At 37.1% G+C, this 25,296-nt stretch overlaps 1 protein-coding gene across 11 annotated transcripts in view; it reads left to right on the top strand.

Annotated features, from left to right (window-relative positions):
* RGS7 (regulator of G protein signaling 7) overlaps nt 1–25,296 on the top strand; it is a 246,294-nt gene that overhangs the window by 177,626 nt on the left and 43,372 nt on the right. For all 11 annotated transcript variants that reach the window (XR_012632895.1, XR_012632896.1, XM_074896832.1 and 8 more), the window contains 3 exons: nt 366–472; nt 11,233–11,284; nt 23,428–23,492. Coding sequence is in view for 9 of the 11 variants with exons in the window: in XM_074896832.1 (XP_074752933.1) it covers nt 366–472; nt 11,233–11,284; nt 23,428–23,492 (224 nt within the window). In the remaining 2 variants the exon portion in view is untranslated. The remainder of the gene's footprint in view (nt 1–365; nt 473–11,232; nt 11,285–23,427; nt 23,493–25,296) is intronic.

Here is a 25,296-nt window from a genome sequence, read left to right as displayed (position 1 = left end):
CTTCAGAAACTGTTCTGAAGACAAAAAACAGGCTGCACCATCAGGGTAAAAATGACAGCTGTTTTCAGCTTCAAAACGAGAGAACATTGTGGTAGCGACCTGCTAAGGCGGATGGTAAGTAGTAGAACTGCAGTTACCAGTGGGACATCTATAATAGTCATTTGTTAAGGATAGTAAAGGGATTTTTTTTGGGTTGCATCATTATATTCAACAGAAAAAGACAGAGCTTTCCTCATGGCAGGACCTTGACTGAGAGTCAAGTAGTTATCAGCAGGAGATAAGGTGAATCTGAACAAGAAAACTAAACTGCTGGAAAAAAAATTATTATTTTTTTTAAATTTATTTTTCTTTTGTTCTTTAAACAGTGGAAGCTCTACATTTGGGAACACTGATGGCAGCACATGGTTATTTCTTTCCAATCTCAGACCATGTTCTAACACTAAAGGATGATGGTACCTTTTATCGATTCCAAGTAAGTGTCTTCAATCTGTTCTTGACTTGTGCAAATGGAGGCTCATATTAAAGGCCTTACACAAAGGTTCACAGTTAATTTTAAGCATACGTTGTCTCTTATCTAACCTAGTAAATGGTGGCAAATCCCCTTAAAGTAAAAGAAGGTAGAAGGATTTTATTTAGAAATTAAGTTGGCAAAATTTTAAGATGATACTGACCATTTTGATCCCTGGAAAAAATATGATAGTGCTGTGTGAAAGTATCTCTCATGAAATAAATTAATCTAGTATTTTGGAAATATAGTAAATGAAATTAAATTATTTTACTGAATCTTATTCCTAACATAATCTTAATTTGGAAAGGGGGAGGTATTTTATATCAGAAATCTGTATTATATCAGAAGTCTGATAAAAAATGTAGGGTAATATTTATATTCTTTCTTATGTGAGGATTTCCTTATTTGTAACAGATTAGTATTGAAGTAGTGTGTATTCTTCAAAGTAGTGCAGACACATTTCTACATTGATCTGTCAGTCCCATTCCATACAACAAACATGCAAATGCTTCAGAACAATCTGGAAGTGTGTATATGTATGTATATTTATACCTATACCTACACGTATATTATTCAGATAGCTACATGGTTGTATTCCATTATCCTAGACTTCAAACTAAGGGCTTGGAGAGCAGGAGTGTTGCTCTTCTAATAATGAATAGCAGCCTAGACTTGAAACAAAGATGTTTGCATGCTATCTGATTATGTATTCTAGAGAAGGAATTAACTTGGCTTGCTGTGTGCCACCTTTGACAAAGGTGATTGTGTTCTCTATTGCTCTTCCTATTAGGTGATCTTCCTGGTAGGTTTCACCAACAGCTGCTCCGAGATCTTCCCTAGATACTTGTTGTTTTGAAATGATACAATGATTACACCTATGAAATTGATTATGTGAATACCATATCTTGGTAATTTTGCTCTGTTAGTTCAAACTGTGTTGAATACTTACAGAAAAACAGTATCTGGTAGAACAAAATCTATTGTCTTCAAAGTGTTTAAGTCTAAGCTTTGTCTTAAACTTTATTTAAATAAGAAGCCATCAAGAATAAAATAAAACTGAAATTATGGTCTTTAAAATGCAGAAGAAAACTGTGATGCATCGGAGACCAATCATAGTCTAAAACACTGTATCAGATTAACTGCTGTACAACACTTTCATTGATATTTTGGCTTGAGTTCTATAGACCCACATAAGGAAAAAGAAATGTTCATAATATTTGGTCTAAAACAAATCTTAGAGTGAATATAGTTAAGTATGTACAGCACAGCCTGTCAAGAAAGAGAATGATTATTGCATACATGCATACAGTATTATCGTATTTTCATATGTAGATCCTGTGGGTCATACAGTGCAAAACCCCTGTCCTTTAGCAGGACAGTAAGTTGCATGTGTATATGGGTAATACAAAGACCAATCGTTCCAAGCCTCCTCCCCTAGATCCAGTTACCTTTGATCCTGGAGAGAGGATTTGAAGTAAAAGGTTTCCCTCTCATGGTGCTTCATCCTCCTCAGTGTTCAGTATAAAGAAGTGAGGGATGGCACATGTGTGAAGGGGCTTACTTGCTGAGGGCAAGGCACTGATGTGGTTATGAGGTAAGTGAAAAGTGGAAAGAAATCATGGAGTGGTTGAGGCTCTAGTTCTTGGCTTGTCTCTACATAAGCAGCAGCCAGAAGGACAAAATATCCGAGTACTTCATTTTGCAGAGAATAGGACTGATTTATAGGAGTGCTGGTCATTGAATTCTGCACAGCTGCTGGCCTGCTTCTATCTCAAGCATGGGAAATGAGCATCTCTGCTAGCATGGTAATTCGACTGAAAGTATAGGTTACAATTAGCTGCGCTGTGATCAACTGAGAGTACTGCAGCTACCCTGCCATGGGCTTTCCCCAGAGAGGTGTACAGGTTACATGTTTGGACATGTGCCAGTCTAACCCTTTGCTGAGGGTTAGATTGTAGAATTACACCAGCTGATTTATGTAAGTTAAGGATTTGGCACCTATTTGACACATGCGTATGAAATAAGATAATTTCCTCAAGTGTTGCTCAGTATATATCTGCAGTACTTTCGTTTGCTACTCTGTGGTACCTTTTGCATCGCTGTTCCTATGCTAACAATATTAAAACAATGCAATTTTAGCTGTTAATGTATAACATGAGAAAAAATTCATAGTGGTGTAATAGTGTTAACTGGAGTTGTAACAGCAAAAGTTGTGTCATTACGATTCCCCACCAAAATAAGGCTAATATAAAATCTGTTACTGAAGCTGTTAAATTGGAAGGTGAAGACAACATACTCAATGGGGAGGAAAGTTTGACTGCAATTGTGTGAATTTTGCGCTAGAATAGTTGTTCAGGTGGTTTGGAAATAGAACCAAATAGGACCCCCAGAGTATTGGACAGGATTCACAAATTTCTGGATATTTTAATAGAAAGAGAAAAACCATGCACCTGCCAGCACTGAAAAGTTCAGAAGCTATCCCTGCAGAGAAATCTCTGTCTGCAATACAAAGACCTGTCCTACAAAAAACAGACTAGCTACAATAATGTTTTCCATGCACTTCATTTTTTGTTCTCCAAAGGGTGATGCATTCCCTCCTGACAGTAAAATTACTTCCAGTTTGTTTTAAAAAAAACTTCTGTTGTGTAGAAATAACTAAAAGCAATGGAGATTGTGCTTCATTTGTGAAAATGCCCTTTTACAGTCAAAATTATACTTTTTCAGTTATTACTCTTGCCATTAGGAGGACTATAAAATTGTAGTTATATCTGGTATTTTAAATAATGTGGCCTTAGAAATAAAAATTTAAAGAAAAAAAATCAGGATCATTCTTTGACCTACTCAGGTGCAATTAAATTAGTTTCTGTGATAACCATTTAATTCAAAGGGGATAGATCTAAATATTTATTGCCTTACCTGGAGAGGAAATTTCTTATTAGTCTCAACAAGGCAAATCAGAAAATTCAGGGATAGTAGTACTTTCTGACCCATCCGGAACAGCTGCATTGCCTTTTCCTGGTAATTTAAACCTGGGACCAAAGAAGGAGCTGAATATCTGCTAACCACCCCCCTCTACCTGTCAGCAAATAGGTATGAGGGGCTTAAATAAGAAAAGCAAGGTGCACCTTAGAAAGCAGATCTTCCTGGGGCCAGGAATTACTCACTGGGACTTTTAATCTGTGTCCACATAAGTGTTAATATGTCCTTCCTGGTGAGGAATGCCTGACTCGCCCTCTCCGCTGTTAAACTTCTAAAATAGTCTTTCAGCAAAAGCTATGTTGATTTCTTCTACAAGTTGCACACGCATGCTAAGTGCTTAATGTTCATGGTGAATAAAGTTTCCTAGTATCTTTTATCTTTAAACAAACTCCTAGGATACCAGAGGCTAGTGATAATCACACCCCCATTTTTTCATGAGATTAATTTATGATCTAATGTAAATTAATTTTCAGAGATGAAATTTAGGTTCTGCTGTTGTTTTGTCATTTTTAAGACGGAAGGCATAAATAGCTGAGAAAAAGTGTGAAAATGGGCATAGTTTCTTGTGAAAACATGAGTCTGGTGAAGATAGCAGCAAAACTCATGGGAACAGTTTCTTGTAAAAGCATGAGTGGTGAAGACAGCAGTAAAACTCATGGATTTTGGCAAGATGAAGATTTCACCTGCGATGTCTTCTGTGCTACCACTGGGAACACTTTCTTGACAAACACATTTAACATCTCTGGCCTTGTTTTCCCATGTCTAAATTGGGGATAAAATGTATATAGCGATCATTGTAAGGATCTTGGAATGTCTTTGCTGCAAAATAGTGTAGAGCATGAAGTGCTCTGGAGCCTCATGTCTCAGGTGGAATTGCATTGCTTCCCGCATCTCTTTGAGTCAGTCATGCTTGAGCAGCTAGCTCTTGGCTCAGCCCTGGGCCAGCCTCTGGCTATACTGTGGCTGAACATCACAGCTCTCCAGACACTCTTCACGCCTTGCTGGATCATCTACCATGCCTTGAGGGAAGGATTTTATGGGAAGCCAGATTTTAGAAATAAAAAAGAAGCAGGTTATCTCATCCAGCATTTGGCAGATTTTCGTTGGCAATTGCACGTTCAAGGACTAATTCATTGTCTCTTCAGATCAGGCTCAGAATATACAGGTTCTGTTTAGGTTTCAAAGAGGGTAAAATAATTTCAAATCCATGTGTCTTTCTGACTGCCCTATCAGTGCCCTTTTTTCCTTTTTAAGTCTCTATTCAGACACACTTTCCCTCCTGCTGCTTTCTGTGCTCATTCCCTTTCCAGGTTAGAAAAGAGGAGTCACAAAGCCAAAATCTTTATTGTTTCCAACTTTCTCAACCTCTTTTTTTGATAGTTCTGAACTAACTGTGGAGCACTACTTGCTGGCATCCTTCATCTATGGGCTTTACAGTGCTAGACTACCAATCTTACCCTTTTCCTTTACCAGGAGATCATTTGATTCAACTGCAGTGAATGTAAAACTGAATATCTGTGAATTCTGCCATCCATCAGGCAAAGCATTTCAGATTTTGTATAACTATTTTTTAGCAAAGACTCGTTTTTTGCTGTTTATAAAGATTCCCTGGTGCCTGTGAGAATAACAACAGTAATATGCAAAGGAAGGTTTATGCATGATTTGAATATTCCTCCCCCATCCCAGTAATTAGATTTTAAAAGATTTCATGCAGTGGAGCAGCTTCAGAAACAATTCTTCTCTTATTACTATCAACAAGGGGTAGCTGAAAGATGCTTAATGATTTCTGTCCTCAGTAATACATAGTTTAATGTATAGAAGTTAATAATGGTTTATAAAAGCTGATGGGCAACACTGATTTTTACAAGTGGATGTTTCATTAGCTCAGATATTGTTATTATTGATCAATTTTATGGTAGGGCCAAAGCATATCTATTTGTTTTATCACAGGATTGCTCATGATGCATAGCAGCCACTGCTGCCAATTTGTTTATTGTGGAATATGTGCTATATTAGAGGATTTTGTTTCATATGACTTTATTAACAGGAGGATTATGTATTTCTGTGGTTATGTTTACCTAATAATATTAACCTATAATGCTAAAGAACCAGTATGCATTTGTGTGTGCAAAACCAGTTTTATGTCAATGGTATAAAGATTCATGTTAACAGCCTGTTTTGTTCTGAATGCTTAAATGACTCTACAATCACGTGCACTAGGTCAGCCTAATTTCTCTAGCTGCTGACTTGTACTGACTGCTTATTCAAATTACAGATACAATTAAACAAAGTGCCTTGAAAGTGTACTGATAAAAACTGGCAGCATTATTTCTGCCTAGGCTGATAAACATTACTTGACTTTCCCCAAACTGTTCTACCACCCACCTTCCTTCCGACTATAAGTGGGATGTCATGGCAAAATGACAAATGTTCCCTGTTTAATACTTGTTCATGATGAACTGCTTCACATTTCCTTCTGAGGAAAAGTAAAATTCTTAAATATAATTCCTTCAGGTTTTCTACATGTCACAAAAAACCCTTGATATTTCATAATCTTCTCTTTCAAAATGGTACTGTTGAGGTACAACATGTTATACCCCAGCCATAACTCTCCTGGGGAAAATATTTACTTATGTAGGGTTTCTAGATCATGAAACAAGACACATAGATTGTATAACTGTGCTATAGAAATGTGTGATATTGCAAGGGATGTTGTAATTCTTCTACAGTGTACTCAGTATATGTGAGTTGTTACAAATAGTTAAACCAAGCTTTCTTTGAATAGTCCAGGTACAGAGAAGGTCATTAATGTGGGCAGAGCCTCCTTGCATTGCTGTGGGAGATTTAGTAGATCAGATGAGAGCAGGCAGCTTTCTCCTTTGCAGACACCTCCTATTCTCATTCCTGATCTCATTCTGTGAGACCAGGATTGTTCTTATCGGACTCTTCTTGCTTCCTAATCTTTCCTTATTGAACAAGGCAAATCTTCTTCCATCAGTCTTCGTGGAAAACCTCTCTAGCAAATTCTTCTAAGGGATTATTAAATATCTGGACTGTGAAATTGTGTAGAGACTTTTGAAACAGAAGTGGAAAGATGTAAACTCAGCACATACATTATAGTCACATGTTGTGATTAAACTCTTTGAGGTCTGTAACATCTAAGGGACAAAGTAAACTTCAGACTCCATTTGTAGGAAAATCAGGTTTTTGGAGTCAGACGTTCCAGTGATTTCTGTCTGGGACCTTGTGCAGGCTCAATGTTAACTTGCCTGATTGCAGAGGTTGGGACAATAAATCTCTGCACAGGCAGGAGCCGACGAGGTGCCGGGGCTGAGAAGGACTGCAGCTGGCAGCAGTGGGGATGCACTCAGAGCGTGCCCCTGAAGAACGGAGACAGGCAGGGGGCTGCTGATGCCCTTGTGGGCCAGCGTGAACAGGGGACCTTGATACACATTTCCCAAAAATCTTATGCATCATTCTAATAACTGAAATGTACTATGGTGGGAGCCTTGTGATAAGGTTTCTCCCTGGGTCTTTTCTCAGACAGGAATGAGGTCGCTTGAGACTTACTTTGTACCTGGTTTTAGGAGAATTTTCCTTGTCTCTGCACCCACCAATGCCATTCCTTCTTTGAAAGTGAAAAATAGTTAGATGCTCTTTGAATACAACTTTACCAGCAGTTGTAGCTGCTTTTCAGTACATATCTTACAGCGATACCATAAATCTTTACTTGATGGTAAGACAGTAATGTAGGACTTTGCCTTGGTCAAAATACATAGCATCTACTGTTTATTTCTCATCTAGTAAGGGCTTTACACTGTCAGTGACCTAAAATATTTCTGAAAAATCCAAATTTTAATAACCTTTAGCTGTTAAGGATTCAGAAATGGATAGTATATTACTATATATAGTATACTGGTCTAGATATTACATCTAGAAAGATTAGAATACAGAAAATTTTATCTTTTCCCCTTTTCTGAAAAAGGTAGATCTTCCCCTTGCTGTAGTCTTCTGAGGCTTCTCTGCCTTATGTGATTTTTTAAAAATTTTTTTTTTTAGATAACTGCCCATGTTTCAAAGGTTACTTGAATTAATATTTTTCCATGTATAACTTGTCCATCAGGTAACTTGCACCCACTTAAGCATCATGCAGATAATCCAATACTTTTAATAACTCTTGCCAGTTAGATACTAGATACTATAGACTTGGAGAGAGAGGAGTAAAAGAAATACCAGAGCAAAAATTTCATCCTATTATTTAAATGTGCAAATAACTCACAGTGCTGAGGAAGCAGGAGTCATTCCTTAGTTTGGTGAGGCTTTTTTGGTTTCTACAAATAGTTTACCCAAATCAAAACACAATAATTCTTTAAGTGTTCTGTGCTGACTTTTGTCAGGCCTCTAACCTGAACTGTCTGACTTCATATAAATATTTCTCTTCCTTTTTTTTTTTTTTTTCCCCCTGTAATTTGCCCTGTAGTCTTATCTTCATGTCAAAGTTAATTTTGGGCATGTTCGCAGAGCTGATTGCAGGCAGACTTGAACTTTGCTCCCAGTTTGAGCCAGCTGGCCAGAGGCCAGCTCCAACCTCGTCGCAGTGCTTGAGCTGATGAGCTATACTTCTGAGCAGGTCCTGTTCAATGCATCCAAGCACCACACAGGCACGGTCACGGCTTGCAGTTCAGAAACAGCTTGTGCCTGTCCAGATCAGAGCATCAGCAAGGAAAGCTCACACCTGTGTGTCATTCCATGAACAGAAAGACCTTTATCTGACCACAGTCTTCCTCCTTCTGGAGACTCAAACTAGGAAGGCATTTAATAGTCTTCTGTACTTGTCTGCACTAACTGTTATTTGAACCCCTTTCTCATAGTGGAATGTTTGCCTTTTGGGTTTCTTTTGGGTTTACCTTATAACACATTATTGAAACCTTTTATTATGATTTATTGTGTGCTTGGCTAATTAAAACTCATGCTCTGTTTTAACTTTTCTACTTTTATCTCCAGAGGCATGACGGTGCAGGGAGGCTTAGACTCATCCTTAGTAACATATGCATTAATTTTTGCTCTTCCCATGATCTCTTTTTAATTTTAGCTGACTGGAGATTGCCAGTGTGGTTACACTGGTCTGTCACTGTACTTTCTAAAGGTACTTGGATATTTAGTAAGGTCTCTTTCAGTAGCTGCCATCTACTTTCCTGAGAGACCTCCTGTGCCTGCTTTCTGAGCCTGCTGGCCCTCATGCTGCTGTGCTCATCTTTGCAGAATACCAGTCTCATCCTGCAGTTGTTTTCCTTCGAAGTAACACACACCATCAAAGTCTTGCTCAGGTATTCTCCAATGGAACAAAATCTATTTTATCTGTTCCCTTGAAAGTTTTGTTCAACTTTGGAAAGGAAAAGGCGTCCTCGGTCATTTTCACACTTCTGAGCATTGGTCTGAACTGAGACCCTCTGTTAGAAGCAGGTCCTGCCATTGGGACACACCTTTGCGTCGTTCAGAAAAGCCTTGGCCACCTCTGCCTCCTAGTGAGCTAAAGTGACATTTCACAGCATTGAAGATCCTACCCGCTTTTCCATAGTCTCTTTAGTGCCCACTCTCCTCCACCACCCCTGTGCAAGATCCAATAAAAATTTAACGTGTGATTTTAACTAAATACTGAGAACAGTAATATCAGATTTATCCTTCATTGATATCATCTCTTCAAGAGCCTCTCAGAACTATTTCTGGCTCTAGCTGGCTGAGGGTAGCTTTTCATTTATGTATGAAACAACAGGGTCCTTCTCTTACATCATAAACATACGGTTACAAATATATAGTATTTCCTCATAGCCTGATGTGAAAAGAATGCCAAAACCAATTCTGAGATTTGCTGAAAATCAGAAGACAGAACTTATTTTTTAGTCTCAGCCAGAATGGGAGTATATGTAATTTGTCAAGAGAAAGCCTAAGTATGTATGAGGAGTTTTAAAATGGAATTTGCAGCAAGTATACCCACAATTGGAAGAATCTTTGTCTCTACTTCTGAAAGGGGTCTTCCCCTGCACCATTCTCCAGCTATCGCCCCCCATAACTGCTACTTCCCCTTAAATAACATTTGAGCCCCAGACATTTTCAGCTCAGGATCTGCTTGATCATGTATGGTTTCAATGCATTTAGTAACCCTCACTGTATCCATTTTCCAGGACCTCAGCTGGAATCTGTAAACAGAGGTTAAAGCTACTGTTAGCAAGAAAATAGTAAAATGGTGTAGTTGTGCTTTTCTTCTTAAGCCTCTCCCAAGATACAGTTCATGCCTCTAAGGAGGGACTATTCTCTCCGAATTTGAAAACTGTATATTTAAATGGTGGTTACTTTATGCTTTATATGATTGACATTGTTGAATTACTTTTATAGCTTCTTACTTCTCCAGGATTTGCTGGGTGCTGATATTCATTGTTTAGAGGTTTCTCTTCTTCTTTCCATTTGTCCTTATATTGGTCACTTTGATTTCAGTGGCACTGTGAAGGAATAGTTGATAGGATAATGACTTACTGCAGCTCCATTACAGAGCACAGAACAGTCTCCAAGAAACACATCTCAGCCTTTGAAGCTAGCTTGTGATAGTTTCTTTTTATCCTTTAACTCATTGCTGTTGCTTGATAAATATCAAGTTCTAAGTTGCTCCTATTAAAGCTGATGGGTCATTGTTACAAGAGATTTGTCACAATATATATTTAACCTGACAATCGGTGTGAATGTGTCACCCTTCAACCCTGTTGGTTACCAGATTAAAACAATTTTGAGGGAAGTAGGCAGCAGGAGAGGTTTCCATTTTTTTGCAGCTGGGAGATCTTTGAGAAAAACCAATAATAAACAGAGAGTAAAGCAAAGGTTTTTCCTAAGGAAGCACCTGTGTTTTGAAATATGACTCAGACCAGTCCATGTATTTAATGAGATTAATTCAACTGCTGAAATAATATATAATTCTCTGTATGTGTGTATATGTATATATATGAATGTGTTATGTATAAAATACTATAATCCTTTACATTTTAACAAAAACTTACCATTTAAAAAATTAAGTTATTTGTATGAAAAATGCCTACATGGTCTTTTATTCCTTTGGTAGAAGTGAATTATTTTAACAATACGTTTAGCACAGTTTTAATAAGCATAGTATTGAACTAGCTATTGATACTTTTACTGGATTTCCATTTAAAAAATCACATTTTAAATCACAAGTAGTAAAGATGTAGAAAAATGACATCAAAAAATGACAAGAACTTTGATAACTTTGTGAAAAGAGTTTGTATTTAGTGGCATTTTTAAACAAATAACTCATAGGAAAGAGTATTGAATATTAATATATACTAATAAAAACTTTCCAAAATCAAGAACTGAATGTACCCCAAAGTATCTTCTGTTTTTTCACCTTCTAAAACTGATTCTTCAGGACATGTGAGAGGTATGTTGCTAGGGGAGATGAAAAAGACAACCTCACTACCTAACCTTGTGGTTTTTGTTCCCTTAACTTTAAGAATAAAAAGAACACTTTGTTCTTTTTCAATGCCATTCTGACACTAGTGCAATAAACAAGCATACAAATGTAATTTTCTGTTTTGATGCCTATTTCAAAATTGTAAAGTTAACAATATAATAGCTCTACCAAGAATGTAAATCGACTCTGGAAACCAGTATCAATCCAAGGGATGTATAATGCTTGCATTGTCTAACTTGAGTTCCCTGCTTTTTTGTTTTGTCTATAGACACCCTATTTTTGGCCATCAAATTGTTGGGAGCCGGAAAACACAGACTATGGTCAGTGTAGAAATCTTTCCTATTTCTTTCCAGAATTATGTATTGTATGATCGAACACATCATTACAGTCTGCCTTGTTTAATCATCCCACTGTTAAAAACATAATTTTATGTCATATAATTCCTGTTCAAGAATTGCTGATATTGAAATGAATGTGTTGGTACCTTTTTCAAAGTTTGATAAAAGTTTATTAAAGTCAGATTTGAAGATGATCTGAGGAAAAAAAAAAAAAAAGCCTCAATATTCATCAAAAGCTACCTTGCCATTTGCATCTTCTGTTTGCTCCAAGAAGTGTAATTATTTACAGTGAACAAAGTCTCAGTGAAGCAGAGGAGTGGTTGTGCAATAGTTATTCTCACATTCAGACCCAAAGATGTGCCTAGTTTAGATCTCTTATTTCTGATATACACCTTTGGAAAAGTATTTATTATGGAAAATAATGTAGTTCTAATATGAACTGTATTGGTAAATACCTTGTTTATTTGCCTGTTTCTTGAGTTTTTATTAATAAATTACGTATTGTAAGTACTGAGGTGTACTTAGACAGGAAAATCTGAAGATAATAGGTAGTAAAGTATTACAAAAACCTCGTAAAATTTATAATCAAAATTAGATGCCTCTGTACACCGAGTAGTATGCTAATTTTTAAAGAAAGTGGATTATCTATGATCATTCTCTTGTTTATTCTAATCCAGACTGTAAGTACTCAGCTCATCTGAAGACCAGGTCACTTATGTAGGTAACTAAGCGTGTAAATTATAGCTTACCTTTTTAAAAACTCAGACTTTGCAAGTCTCTATTTACAGCTTTTCAGAAATTTAGATGTGTGTTCACTTGTAATATGGATTCAATCTCAGTTCTTCGGAGCTGAAGACCACAGGGATGGATGGTTCCAATAGATGCTTCCTTCCTTTGCAGCAGACACAGTTTAGTTTCAAATATTTGCTAAATAAAACAATTTCAAGCTGAGATGCTCAGCACACCTGAGTGCCTTCAAGGCAGACTTTGAAAATGGTGAAGGAGAAAAACGTCCATCTTTCTTTAAAATTCTGAGATCTGAAAATGTTCAGCAAAATTTATCAAAAGCTACAGAGGAGAAATAATTCATACCACACCTGAGTGATTAGCTACTCCATAAGAGGAAATTAGTTGCTGAAGGAGAAGTGCTTGATTTACCACCTATTACCATGTTTTTCCCCTTCTGTGAAAATGTTATTTGCTTTTCTCAGAGGGACACTTCAGTATAGTCTCCTAATATGTTAAAGATCAGAAAGTAATTTACTATGGTCTTAAGAGACACTGAGTTGTTCAGCTGTAATGTGTATTACATTACCAGGGGGGGCTTAATAAATAAATACATACTTAACAGGTCTGAACTTGAGATCAGGCTGAGAAGGTCTCCATTAACATCCTTTAATCTAAAATAGGAGACACTAACTTTCTAGTAACAGCTGACCACTGGATCAGGCAATGAATTACATACCTTAGTTAGTAAATAGAAATCTTACATAATCTGTCCAGTTTTTGCATGCCAGAAATACAAAATTAAACTTGGGATTGCTTTCTTCATCAGGCAGGGAGGTGCCTTCATTGAAAAGTAAATGTGCTTGTTTGAGAGCTTTTGAGATTATAAAACCTGTGAAATATGTTCCAGTTGGTGAATTTAAGCTCTTCTGTTGCACAGGGGTGACAGAAGGGAAAGCCCCAACACTGCCATCTCATTGCTCCTTCCAAGTCATGAGCAGAAGGTGCAAGCCTCCTGGAAACCCACTGGCAGCTCCCCCATGCAACAGGGTCAGAGCGTTGCGCTAGATCTAGCTAAGGTGGCTGTGTGTTGCCAGAATTGGCTAATGCTAGAGCATTCACAGGAAAATAAATTTTTAAGACAATTTTTCAATAGTGTTCTTACTAGGTTGGCATCTTTCCAGTCCCAGGAATTAGTATTTGCCTTGTGGCCTGAGGATTTTTTTCTGATACCTTTCCATGAATATAAAGAGAGAGCGGATAAGGGGAGAACTGAATACAACTGCTTTCAGAAAGGATTAGATAACTGTCGTAAACAATGGTCATGAGAGGAATATGGAAGAATCAAACAAATAATATTCAAGAATCCAAAATAAATCTAAAATAGGACTGAAACAATTTGAGGATATTAAAGGATAAATTCCACCTCAAATGCACTCCAAAGAGGTTCTGCAGATTTTCACAGCAATTCTCTTCCTTCCTAGAAAAGATAATAAATAGAATTTATGTTATTACAGATATGCAGATACATTTCGTACTTGTCATGTATTATGCTGCTGTGCAGTGCTTCCCTTTTCATGAACTTGTCCTGAACAAGCTTGAAACTGCACCTCCTAACACTGTGTCAGGCATTAGGAGTCTCTCAAGGCTGGCAAGAAGCAGGCTTTCCCTTTAATCTTTATTAAAGTTATTAACAAAGCAAACCGCTTTCCTCATCACTGACCTAATTGTTCGAGTCTTTGAAAACACACTAAAATTTTATTTTAGTTTAAAAATTACTCCCAACCATTTACTGTTCCTCACCCATATCTGGGCTACTGTTCAGAATGTAGCATACTGCCAGGAAAATAATTAATCTTAAACTAGAAATTAAATGAGATTGATATACTGCATGTGTTCATTTATTACCAGAGCTAGCTCAGGAACAAATAATCTTTACATGTTTTTATAATATGTTAATACATTCTCTAAAATATATTTTTTTTTCCACGTGAGCTTGTGATATCAAATATTTTCATTTAAAAAGATTTATCTGAAGAAAATGTGGAGAAAAGAGACATCAAAACAAAATCTTCAAAAATGTCAAGAAATTGCAGACCTATTCTCATAATAAAACTATAGTACAGTGCTGTGTCTTGGTGGCAAAAAGAGGGCTTGGATCAATTTATTGTATGCCAGAGTGGAATCATGTAGCCTTTCAATTTGATTGTAACTATCAAAATATTAACCATCTGATCATTCTGAGGTTACTAAGAAATCACTAATTTTCACAAAGTGCTGAAAATCTCCCTCACTTTTTCATCTCAAGAGAGATGCCTCAAATTGCAAATAATTTCTAAAAAGGCAGTTTCTTAGGTTTCATCTGTTGAAGATACCAGTTTTAATACTGTATGTCTTGGAGTCCACCCATGCAGAACATGTTGTTCTGTGTAGAATCCCATTGCTTTCAGTAGGTTTTTATTAATGACGTGTGCACATTAATAAATAATTTTTTTTTTTTATTTTTTTTTTTTTTAAGGCCAATGCAGTTCAAATCACTTTGCATTTCCTGTGAGTTAAGTCATGTTCCTGAATTATGATTTAGTTTTGTGACAAGTTGAATTGGATCTCAGTTCAGAAAACTGATTCCGGAAATGAATGCAACTAATGGATAAGCATGCAACCTACCCGTAATCATCTTCTCTTTTCTTACAGATATAACTGACAGAATTTTTTTCTGGCAGATTAAAAACAGTTCATGTCATTAAGAATTAATTAAATATGGAGACTTGTTAAGTCCATTCCATCTCAGAAAGGGGAAATATAATGCCACATATGGCATTGTTATTTCATATGCATTTGGCCTCTGTTCTCATGGGACCTGTCGGGTTGTCTTGGAAGTTTAATGACTCATTGCTGTTGCAAATTTGAAGAATTCAGTTCCTTACTGTTCTCTTTTTTGAGATAAGAAATACAAAAGGTTAGGGAAAAATTCCATTCACAACAAATTAGAAATTATTTTTGTGTTTGGAAAGCTCAAGACTAACCCTAAGCAAACAAATGAACATGTCATGAACATAGTCATGACAATACTTGCAGTTTGTAAGAATTTCAGATGTATAACATATGAAGAAAAATTAATATCTTTTAGTCATTTTCTGTAGTATACTTTTGTTGATGGTTAGACTCAAAAGTGTCTGAGACACACAATCATTTTCTTAAAGTTAAATGCATATTAAAAATGTTCAAAGGAGAGACAGAATAAAATTTTGAAAGTGCCACAGTTACAGTGCCACAGGAGGTTGGGACTAATACTAGAACAGTCAACTGCATCTATATAGTTGCAAGAGGATGCTGTTTCAGCCTTATTATTTTATGTGTGTGCATTTCTCCCAAATGAATTAAAAATGAAGGAGGATTGAAGAATCTTGGTGGGTTATGGAGAACACAATAAATAACTGATAATGCAACGTGAGTGTAAGAGCACATGACTGTGTGATCTGTAAATGATGCTAAATGAGATTATTTTTCCTGTATATTTAAAGCAAATTCTTAAATTCTGCTTCTGTGAAAAAGGACAAGTTTTGAAAATGTACATATTTTCAGTAGCCTTCCAGGTAAAGTCATGTGCTGTAAATGGAAATCAGAGCAGTTGCAGAAAAAATAAAAATCTTAATTAATTGCTCCCTTTGAAAGTATAAGCTCCCTGTCTGGATAATGCTGCCTGTAAAGTTCGGTGGCAGTTCTATAGATATTCATGATTCTGTTATCCAGTCTGAGTTACAGTAAAATACGGAAATCATCTGCTTTTCCTATGTGAAAGTTGTTGTCTCACATCTGATGTTCTTGAGCATTTTTATGAAAATAAATTCTGTCCTTTTTAAATTTTCTTGATAATCAGCTAACAAGTCAGTCCATACAGGTTTTTCTTCCTAATGATACCTTCTTATCACTTAAGAGTAAAGTCATGAAGACCTCTTTATGTTCAGCCTCTGCTGCTCCATTCTGAACATGAGCTATCATACCTGGTTTATCTGTCTCTCCTCTGCCAAACTTGCAGTCATGCTAGAGTACATGGTGCACAAAACATAATTGCAATCCTGTATCATGTTTTTCCGACGTTGAACATTATCATGTAATTTTTCTCTTTAGAGTTTGTTGACTACTTGTTTTATATAACTAGCTTTAGATCCATCTATGAAAGGTTGATTAGTTCAGGAATTTTCTCTCATTTGTCTTGCTGTACCCTTTTCCTTGGAGTAACTGGCTAGAAGGAGAATTGTACAGAGGGTGCATTATATACTTTCTTTGCCCAAATGCTCAGGCAGAATTCCCTTGGCAACAGCGTATTAGTACGTGATTTGTGTATGAGAAATATTAAGCCCATACCTGAACTTTGTTGGAAAACTGCATGTTCTCAGCATCTCTGGAAATCAATCCATAAATAAAAGTCAGTAAATTGGGCCAAAACTGGTAGTAGAATAGCATTTTCTTTGAGATAAATTGTTAGATATGAATAAAACTTTGTTAAAATACGTGCCATGAGAATGAGGAGGAATTTACTAATATAGCGTAGTTTCTAAATAGCTCTGCAGTTCTATAACCTTGAATCTTGATGCCCAGTTTCCATTTTTTCAACAACTAGCGTTAGTCAGAGCACATCAGCAATGACTCTTGCAAGCAATCCTCTTAGGTCCTTAATAGAGATCCCTGCTTTAAGGACCTGTCTCAAAGTGTCTCAGAATTTGCTGGGTTTCTAGGCGTAGTAAGAAAGACTCTTTCCACAAGACTCAAGTAATGTACTAAATTGTTACTGTGTTGTGGTTCCTTAACTGAGTGACTTTGCTTTGACAAGCATATACATATATATAATAAATTGACCAAGATCTTGGTGGCAGGACTGAGGAGTACAGTCTATCAAGGAGAATAGTCCCACAAGAAAATGTGGCTGGGGCCAGTGTTTGCTATGCATAAAACTTAATATGGGCAGAACCGAATTACATGAGCTCTTGGAAAGAGACTTGCATTAGCAGAAAGATGGAAGGGGTGACCTACAACATCTTTTTCCACTTTGAATTCACATCCCTTTATAATTCTCTGCAAAGCTACATAATTCAATCATTAGGAGCTATCTCTGTCATATAAATGATAAAAAGAAAGTCCCACTTCAACAAGATTGCCATGAATTTTGTTCAGATCCGTGCTAATTCTGACATTGACAAACCACCACAGTGAGGGCTCTGTAAGCAGGAGACATTTCCTGTAAATACCTTCCAGTCAGCTCACCACTTCAGAATTTTGTAGTTATCTGAATTACCCTTTCCGTGAATGTGTAACTTATTTCTATAATATGTGAAACATGGAAAAATGTGTTTGTCCAATGCATTTTTGTGCGCATGTATGAAAAGGTAACTGACCCAAGTACATGTTTTCTGCTGCATTATTTTGAAAGCATTACTATAAAAACATTGTTAATCTGCATCTAGGTCCCCTAAAAATAGAGATAAAATTTCTTATCAGAATAAGTTCTGAGATTTGTAAACATAACTCATAATTTTCAGTATTGCTTTCAAATTACCGTCTTGAGTAAACTAAACAGGTTTGTCTGTTTCATTATCAATATGGAAATAAAAGCTTTCAGGCTATGAAGGGAGCAGTGACAACAAAACGCTTTTTTCTGTAGTCATGAACTGTCTTGCCACTGATAGCCCTTTTCCAGGTGGGTGCTGAGTAATTGCCTGCTTTGTCAGGTAACGGCCACCTTCTGACGCCATCCCTGGAGCTGATTTTTGCAGTTTAGAAGAAAATGCTCTCCATCTTCTGACATCCTCAGCCTTTCCTTGCATTGCACATGCCCTCGGTGCTTTCTATGTGAAATCAGTGTATTTGGATTTGTTGCATCTCCTCTTCTCAGAAGCTCTTTAGCAAGTGCATTTCAGTCCTCCTTAAATCTGAGAGCCTTAAGAGGAGGTATAAAGCCTTTTTTTTGGTGCCAAAGCAGAGTGTTAAGTTCTTGAATGCAAATTGAAAGCATTATGATAACATCAAGAAGCATGAAATAATTCAACAGATGCAATTTTAAATTAGATTTGACAACAAGATATTCTTTATCTCATCCTACAGTTTACATAGCTTGGGTGACCTCTCTTCCATACTTCTTTTTGTCATCTTGCAGGACTTTCCCAGGCCAACATCATCTGGGGACTTTTGTGTGTTGAAGATGAATTTGCCTTTTTCTAATTCTTGAGCTCTCTAGTAGTTTGAAATTTGGTTTCTTTCTTGCCCTTGGTTTATGTAAGAAAGTCCTCTAGCCATCCCTATCTATATCAAATTGTATTCCTTAAATATTATAGAAATAGCATGAACAAAGAGTAAAAAGTAGAGAAAGGGAGGAATGTTTCAGAAGTCATGTTTCTGACCATTTGGCAATTTAGTGCACGTAAGCTATCATGGTATTCATTCTAACTTAATGTTGTTAGCATTTACTAAAGAGTTATTTTATAGATATATGAGGCTGTTTGATGACCCATTTGTCCACCTAAACGTTGTCATCTTTTTTTTCAGACTAAGTGAAACTCAATAGCTGCTGCAAAGAGCAAAAAAACTTTTTTTTAATTGAATAAAAGCAGAGGGAACCTAAAGATGGTGTAAATAGCCCTAAAAATCCCCATATTTAAATAAGATATATGATTTCATTTTCTCTGACTTGCAGTCACATTCTGTGCCAATTGTCCTGTAATTCTCCATCTGACTCAGGTACTTGCATATGGAGGGAAAACTGTCTGCCTAGAAGGCACTTTGAAACCCTTAGACCTTGCAGTACCTTCTATTTTCTTTGCTCTTTAAATACTGACTAGGCATGTACACGCTGACTCTGAAACCCGAATTTTGACTCACAGAGAGTATAAATTTAATCTGGCCTCAGTGGAGATAATGGGTGTTCACTGGAAGTTACACCTACCATCTGGGGCTGAATCAAGCTCTAACACCGCTGGCACTGGGACAATTATGTAAAGAGTTTGTGTACATGGTGGTGGATGTGTAGGTGGCATTATCTGTGATCTTCAGAGATCCAGTTGTACGTCCACTGAATTTAGCTGAGGCTTTTTCTCTGCTGTGGTGAGAGGGAAGATTTAGCCCCTGTTTAACAACAAGCTTAAATTCCCCATTTAACTTTTGGATGAAAGCTCTATTCTTTTTCAGTAAGTATGTGTAATATAACATGTAGTCAGTCCAGTTTCTTGATTCTAGAATGAAATCTGTCATTATCACGATGATCTTACTTAAAGAAAAAAATCTATATAGGTTCCTTAGGAGCTTTGAAGTACAAGTGAACAGTCAAGAATAGGAAACAAAGCTAATCATAAAAATGGGTTATTTTGGGTGTAATAGCTTAAAAACTTGCAAGAGGGAAAACCCAGACACCCTCTTCATGCAACTCTCACTAGAACACTTTGCAATCTCACTTTAAGCTCTCACATTGCCCACATTTTGTGAATGCCTGAACAGAATTTTCAAGTGAGTAGTCTGTATTTACTGCACAGCTACCAAAGTGTGTTTTAGTACTGGTTTGTGGTTCAAATGCCCATTTAGAAACATCACTGACCATCTTTCATTATGAAATGTTGTGTATTAATATTGCTTTTAAAATTATTGGCAGATTTGTTTTCTCATGATAATCAGTCACTTCTAAAGCACAAGCTATAATATCTAATATATAAATCACTTTAGTGGAGGCAATTATGTTGATTGCAAAATCCATCAGAATACACTGGCTCTAAAAATAAGAGTGTATGTGACAGTCCATATTTAGCAAATTGAGGTTATTAATCAGACCCTGTTCCTTGCATGTCGTTCATCCATATATTGAGCATTTTTCAGCATGCTTGTCAGGGAGCGGCAAGAGCAGGTAGCTCTTCGAGGGAAGGTAAATGAGGGCTGAGGGTGGCAACAGTGCAGATGGGAGCAATGTCCACATTGACAGGAAGCCAGGGGATAGCTGGTCATTTACAGGGCTGCTTAGAGGTGTAGCTGCAACATAGCTCAAGCCAGAGCCAGGGGAAGTAGCTGATCTTAAGCACACACCTCCTGAGTGCAGGGGGCCTCAGTGGAGACCCTGGGTGGGCTTCTCAGGGCAACTACAGCTCCTTGGTGTACTGAGTAGAGAACTATATAGTGAAATAGAAGATCCTTTACTTGGAGACCCTTCCTGCAGATTGTACTTCTATATGAAGCTGTAAAAACACTGACAGCTCATCATAGGATTAGAAAAGCAGACACTGTCATTCTCTGAAATGCTGAAGGCTCACGACTGCTTTGAGAGGCAAACTGACTGACATCCTTCCCAGATGTTCAAGGTCAGGCTACTGGACACATGCAATTACTTCACACATGTTTTGGTGCAGAAAAGGATTGGTACCTGCAAAAGATGGGAGTATCTGCATTTCAGATCTCATTCGTCTAAAAGTCAGAAGAACAAAACCTCTTTTCTCTGTGTCTTCAAATGTTCTGGCTGAAAATGAGAGTGATTTTCACATTCTTCTAGCTTTCCAATGTGCTAGTGAATTTTATTACAGGCAAGCCAAAGAATATAACGAGAGTGTGAACTGGTGAACTCAAATTCCTGAGGTGCTGCCAGCTTCTAGTGTGACTACAAGTAGCTCTTAAATAGATCCTCAAACACGCACTTCTATTGTAAAGATGCAATTGTTAGCACGTAGGAATAGCAGCAAATTGAGTCAAAGAGTAGGAATGTCCTTCAGGACTATTTTCTTCTACACTAGTGGATATGTGGTATTCCCCAAATAACTAAATCTTTCTTGGGCATATTCTGCCTTATCTACGCTGGCACATAGAAACATTTCTGACATGAAGAATCCAAGCCACAGGTATTACAACCTTTAGGCTCCTGAAAGGGAGGGAATCTGGATATTTCAGAGGAAAAAGTCTGAGGGATGAACATGATTTTTTGAGTCTTGGCTAAGCTATGCTCATAATAAAAACCAAAAGATTTTTTATGACCTGTTAGGTATGGAGTTGGAGCAAAAGGGTCATTAAAAGAACCCTGCAGGGAAAATACTGCAGTACAGTCACAAAGTGAAGACAAGAGTTTTCTTAGACACAATATTAGATTAATAGTGTGGCAAGCTAATTCCTCTCTCCTGCTCTCGGTGACCTAGTGGTTGTTTTACCAGTGTTGAGAACTCTGTGATCTAAAGATGCATTTCTGTTAAAACCTGTCCTGACAGAAGGATGGACAGTCAGCCACCTCTGCAGCAATGATTTTTGTTGGAGATAGGAGATGCTAATCCCAGAATATACCCATGCTCAAGGAAGTGTTAAACTAACTAAAAGTGCCTATACAAGCACCGTGAGAATGTGGTTTACAAGTGTTAATTAAGTGCAGAAAACAGGGAGTTTGTTTTGTTTCAGTTCATGTGGTATTAGACTGGTTGGACCAGATAAAATTTGTCCCCTGGAATTAACAGAACTCTCTACATATTCCTATTAAATATGTATTTTATTTCCAATATTTTCAGGGATTTCGGGTTGGGTTTTTTTTTTTGTTTTGTTCAATGAAATAACCTATTTTGAAGGAAAAGAGAGGAAAATGCTTCACTGGAAAAGGAGCTAAATGACAAAGGCCATGTCTCTCCAGTATTCTCTGACCACTGTGCTGATTTTGGATGCAACCTAAGTAAAAAGAATCCAGAATTCATCCCCTCATCTTTTTGTGACATTTCAGCATGCATGCCAAAGCATTAAATGCATGGAAACTGAGGCTATATAAACTATTTGTCTGCTATACTTGCTGTGTGATGTGGATTTGTGTCTGTATCTGTATACTTTGTAAACACATAGATTGCTTTGGAACCAGAGGAGATGTGGCACTTCAGGGAATAGAGAAAGAAACAATGGCTTCTTACAGGAGTGGAAAGTGAAAAAGTATGAAAGAAAATAGACCAGATAATGCACACAAAATTCGTGTGTGTGTGTGTGTGTGTGTGTGTGTGTGTGTGTGTGTGTGAAAAACTGGATTAAAATACAACTTCATTTCACATCAAGTAACACCTGTAACTTCAGCTGTAGTTATTAGAAGGGCTCATCATCATTTCCACTGAAATAGCATCCACTGAAGTGGGTTTGCATGCATTTGCAGGTGACTTGTCAGAAATAAATGTTTCCATGGAGTTGTAAAATATAATTGGATTGACTACCTTAAAAATCAAAGGTATATAAAATAAGCACTTCCTTCTTCCTAGTGATTGCAAGAGCTAGGTTCCTATGTGAAGTTATTTCTCTTTGCTTCTGTAGTGGAAAAGCTGGCAGTCAGGAAGCAGGAGGATTCCTAACCATAACCCACAAGTATGGACTCATTTTGCTGATTGTAGAAACCATAGATAAAGGTTTTCTTACTTACACTGATCAAAAGATTCCTCCATCTCACACATGAGCAGGTGCTCTGAAGTTATGAAGTGGGTAAATATTGCACAATAAGGAATTCTCCTACACTCATTTTCTTTCTGGTGGGGGAAGCTGTACAATATTCAGAGTTGATGTGGAGTATTTGTTGCTAAATAAAGTCTATTGGAAATGTACTTCATTCAAGGGTAATGGAGTGCGTAAAAAATTGAGGATCAAGCAGTGTGATGCAAACCACTGTGTTGTTTATGTAGTCTTAAGTTTCATTTTCATCCCTGCATCCTTTCCATATTTAGCTGTCAGTATTTAATTTTATTGTTAAGATTCTGCTCTGAATGTTGTGGAGGCAGAAAATCTCTGCTGAAGGATTTTTGATCTATAAAATAGATTAAATAATATTTTTTTCTCATTATGTCTAATACATGATACAATTTTTTCATATTTTGGTCTCACATTATTTTCTGTTTTAAATATTGGTTATAGGAGACTAACCTGTATGAGACTTGAATTTTATCTGGAAGTAATTTTTAGCTGAACTCTTCTTAGGCTGAAATTTTGTGATTTCCAATTATAAAGTAAAAATAAATAAAACTATTTATATACGTTCTTAAAAACCTATTTCACTAATATAGCAGCAGCTCCTGATAAAACTTTTACACTTTATGAGTTATACACACATAGTTTAAAAAATGGTTTTGCCATTTTTTCTTTAATGTGCTAGTTCCCTGGCCATTAAACCTCACCCCAAGTATCTCATGCATTTTGTATATGATGTCTGTTGCATAAAGCAGATTTTATAATTATTTAATGAATCTCTGTATCTGACCCATCATTTTAATTACAATACTGGTAGCATTGATATTTAAAGCTTTTTGGAATACAGGAAGAAATCAAAACCAAAAAAGCTAGCAGTGAAATAGAGATGAAGACTCTAGATTTCTGCTCTGCTGTGTTTGTGAGATAGGAGCAAATTCTGTGTTATTTTTATTCTGTTCTAGCTGTTTACCTCTGCAAGCGGACAATGCAAAACAAAGCAAGGCTAGAGCTAGCAGACTATGAAGCTGTAAGTACCTGGGGAAAAGTAAATTGCTCTGCTGGGCCTAATGAGCATGTGAAATAATGTTAAGCATGAGAACTATAGGCATTATGTGTGAAAATTTATTAGTTATCCACTTTTGCCAGCATGAGGGTCTGTCAGTGCTCAGTCACAAATGCTGTTTGAAAGACTGTAGTGAAGGCTAGCTGGGCAAAATTCGAGATTCTGATCCATCTCTAATTTTACTCTGCTCAGATCACGATGCCAGGATCAGAAATAACTGTTCTAAATCCCAGATACACCACAAGTATTTGAAAGCAATTGTACTCTACACTGTGTAAGGTTTGAATGAAGGATCTCTGGCAACATTTTCAAGAGCACTTGGTAGCTGTGGAGAAAATGTCATTCTTTAAAGTGGTGCTGGGGCTTGAGCCCTTGAGCCCTTGTCCCATCAGTTAGATGAGACACAAAGAGGCACTTCCCACTCCCTGAAAGTTGTGCTGTGCCCCAGGCAAGGTAAAATAATTGGGGTCAGGAAGAGCCAGAAAAACAGGGAGTTTGATTAGCTGATGAGGATGGCACTCGCTAAGGAGAGAGATGTCTTGAATTCCATCTCTATCCCCCCAAAAGTTCCTGAATTTTTCATGAAAATGTCAACATAAAATTCATGAACAGCCCTGGCTCTGTGCTGAAAGCTGTCCAGCTGTGCTACTGTGACATGATATCAGGATAGTCAGCCAGGCCTCTCAACATGCCAAATACACCAGCCGCAGCACCATGCTGACACACTTTATTGCTTCTTCTGACACAAGCTTGCTTTTCAGTGTACTGCACTGTGGGGTATGCATAATTTTATGCTTAAATGCATTAGAAAATTCACCTCCAGTATACAATCCACAAGAGCCTTTACGGGTATTGACAAGATCTCTAGAAAGTCTCCTCTTCAGTCTTTATTTTCGGTAAGTATGTTGTAGAGGTACATTTGCAATGCATAGAAATACAGTTAAAGCAACACTTTTTGTTGGGAAGTTTAGAGACAATTTTTCATTTAGTCTCAGTAAAAGCAGTGCACAAAGGTAACTGGGGTCTTTTTGAGGGAAGAGAAGAACGCTGCCCTTCTTCATGTTAACAGACTGCATACTTCTGCCATTTAAGCTGGGGGAGGTTGGAAAAGCTCTGTTACAGACAGTGAAGCTGTTCCAGCATCACTGGAGGAAAGAATTTTGCTAAGATTTTACAAATCTTCTTCCTGTTATTATTAGTAGGCTGTAGGATATACACATTTCCTGTACAGTAGTGAAGAACTACAGTCTCTCTTTTTTTTTTTTTTTAATTGGGGATAACTATGGAGGTCTTGGAAGATTCCTATACTGCTCAAATATTGATAGCTTTTTATTGCTGTATTTTAAATAAATTGATAGGCAGCCAACATTTCTCAGTGCAAACTGTTTGCAGAGATGACTGATGGGAATTGTCATGTGGATCATCCAATATGGAAAGTACTGCTGTTATCTTTCAGTATTAGGTACTTTCAAAACAAGAATTTCTTTGTATTATTACAAAATTACTCAGCCAGCATCCAGTATATAAAAATGCTTCAGAACTTCCATGTTCTGCTGAAGGTTGCATCCACACTTGTCATCACAGTTTCAAAACAGAAATAGTTGGGACATTCAAAAGTAGGTAAATCTAGTATCCCATCCTGTTGGCGTCAAGCAAAGACTTTATATCAGGTAAGTTAGGTGCATTTACGCTGGCACAGATATCATGACTTGTATTACATCCAGAAGGGGAGGATGAGGGAAGGGGGCAAAGACAAGCTAAAAGCTAT

This window comes from Athene noctua, chromosome 1 (genome assembly GCF_965140245.1).
Source record: "Athene noctua chromosome 1, bAthNoc1.hap1.1, whole genome shotgun sequence".
Classification (NCBI taxonomy): domain Eukaryota; kingdom Metazoa; phylum Chordata; class Aves; order Strigiformes; family Strigidae; genus Athene; species Athene noctua.
This window is presented reverse-complemented; position numbering and strand designations above follow the sequence as displayed.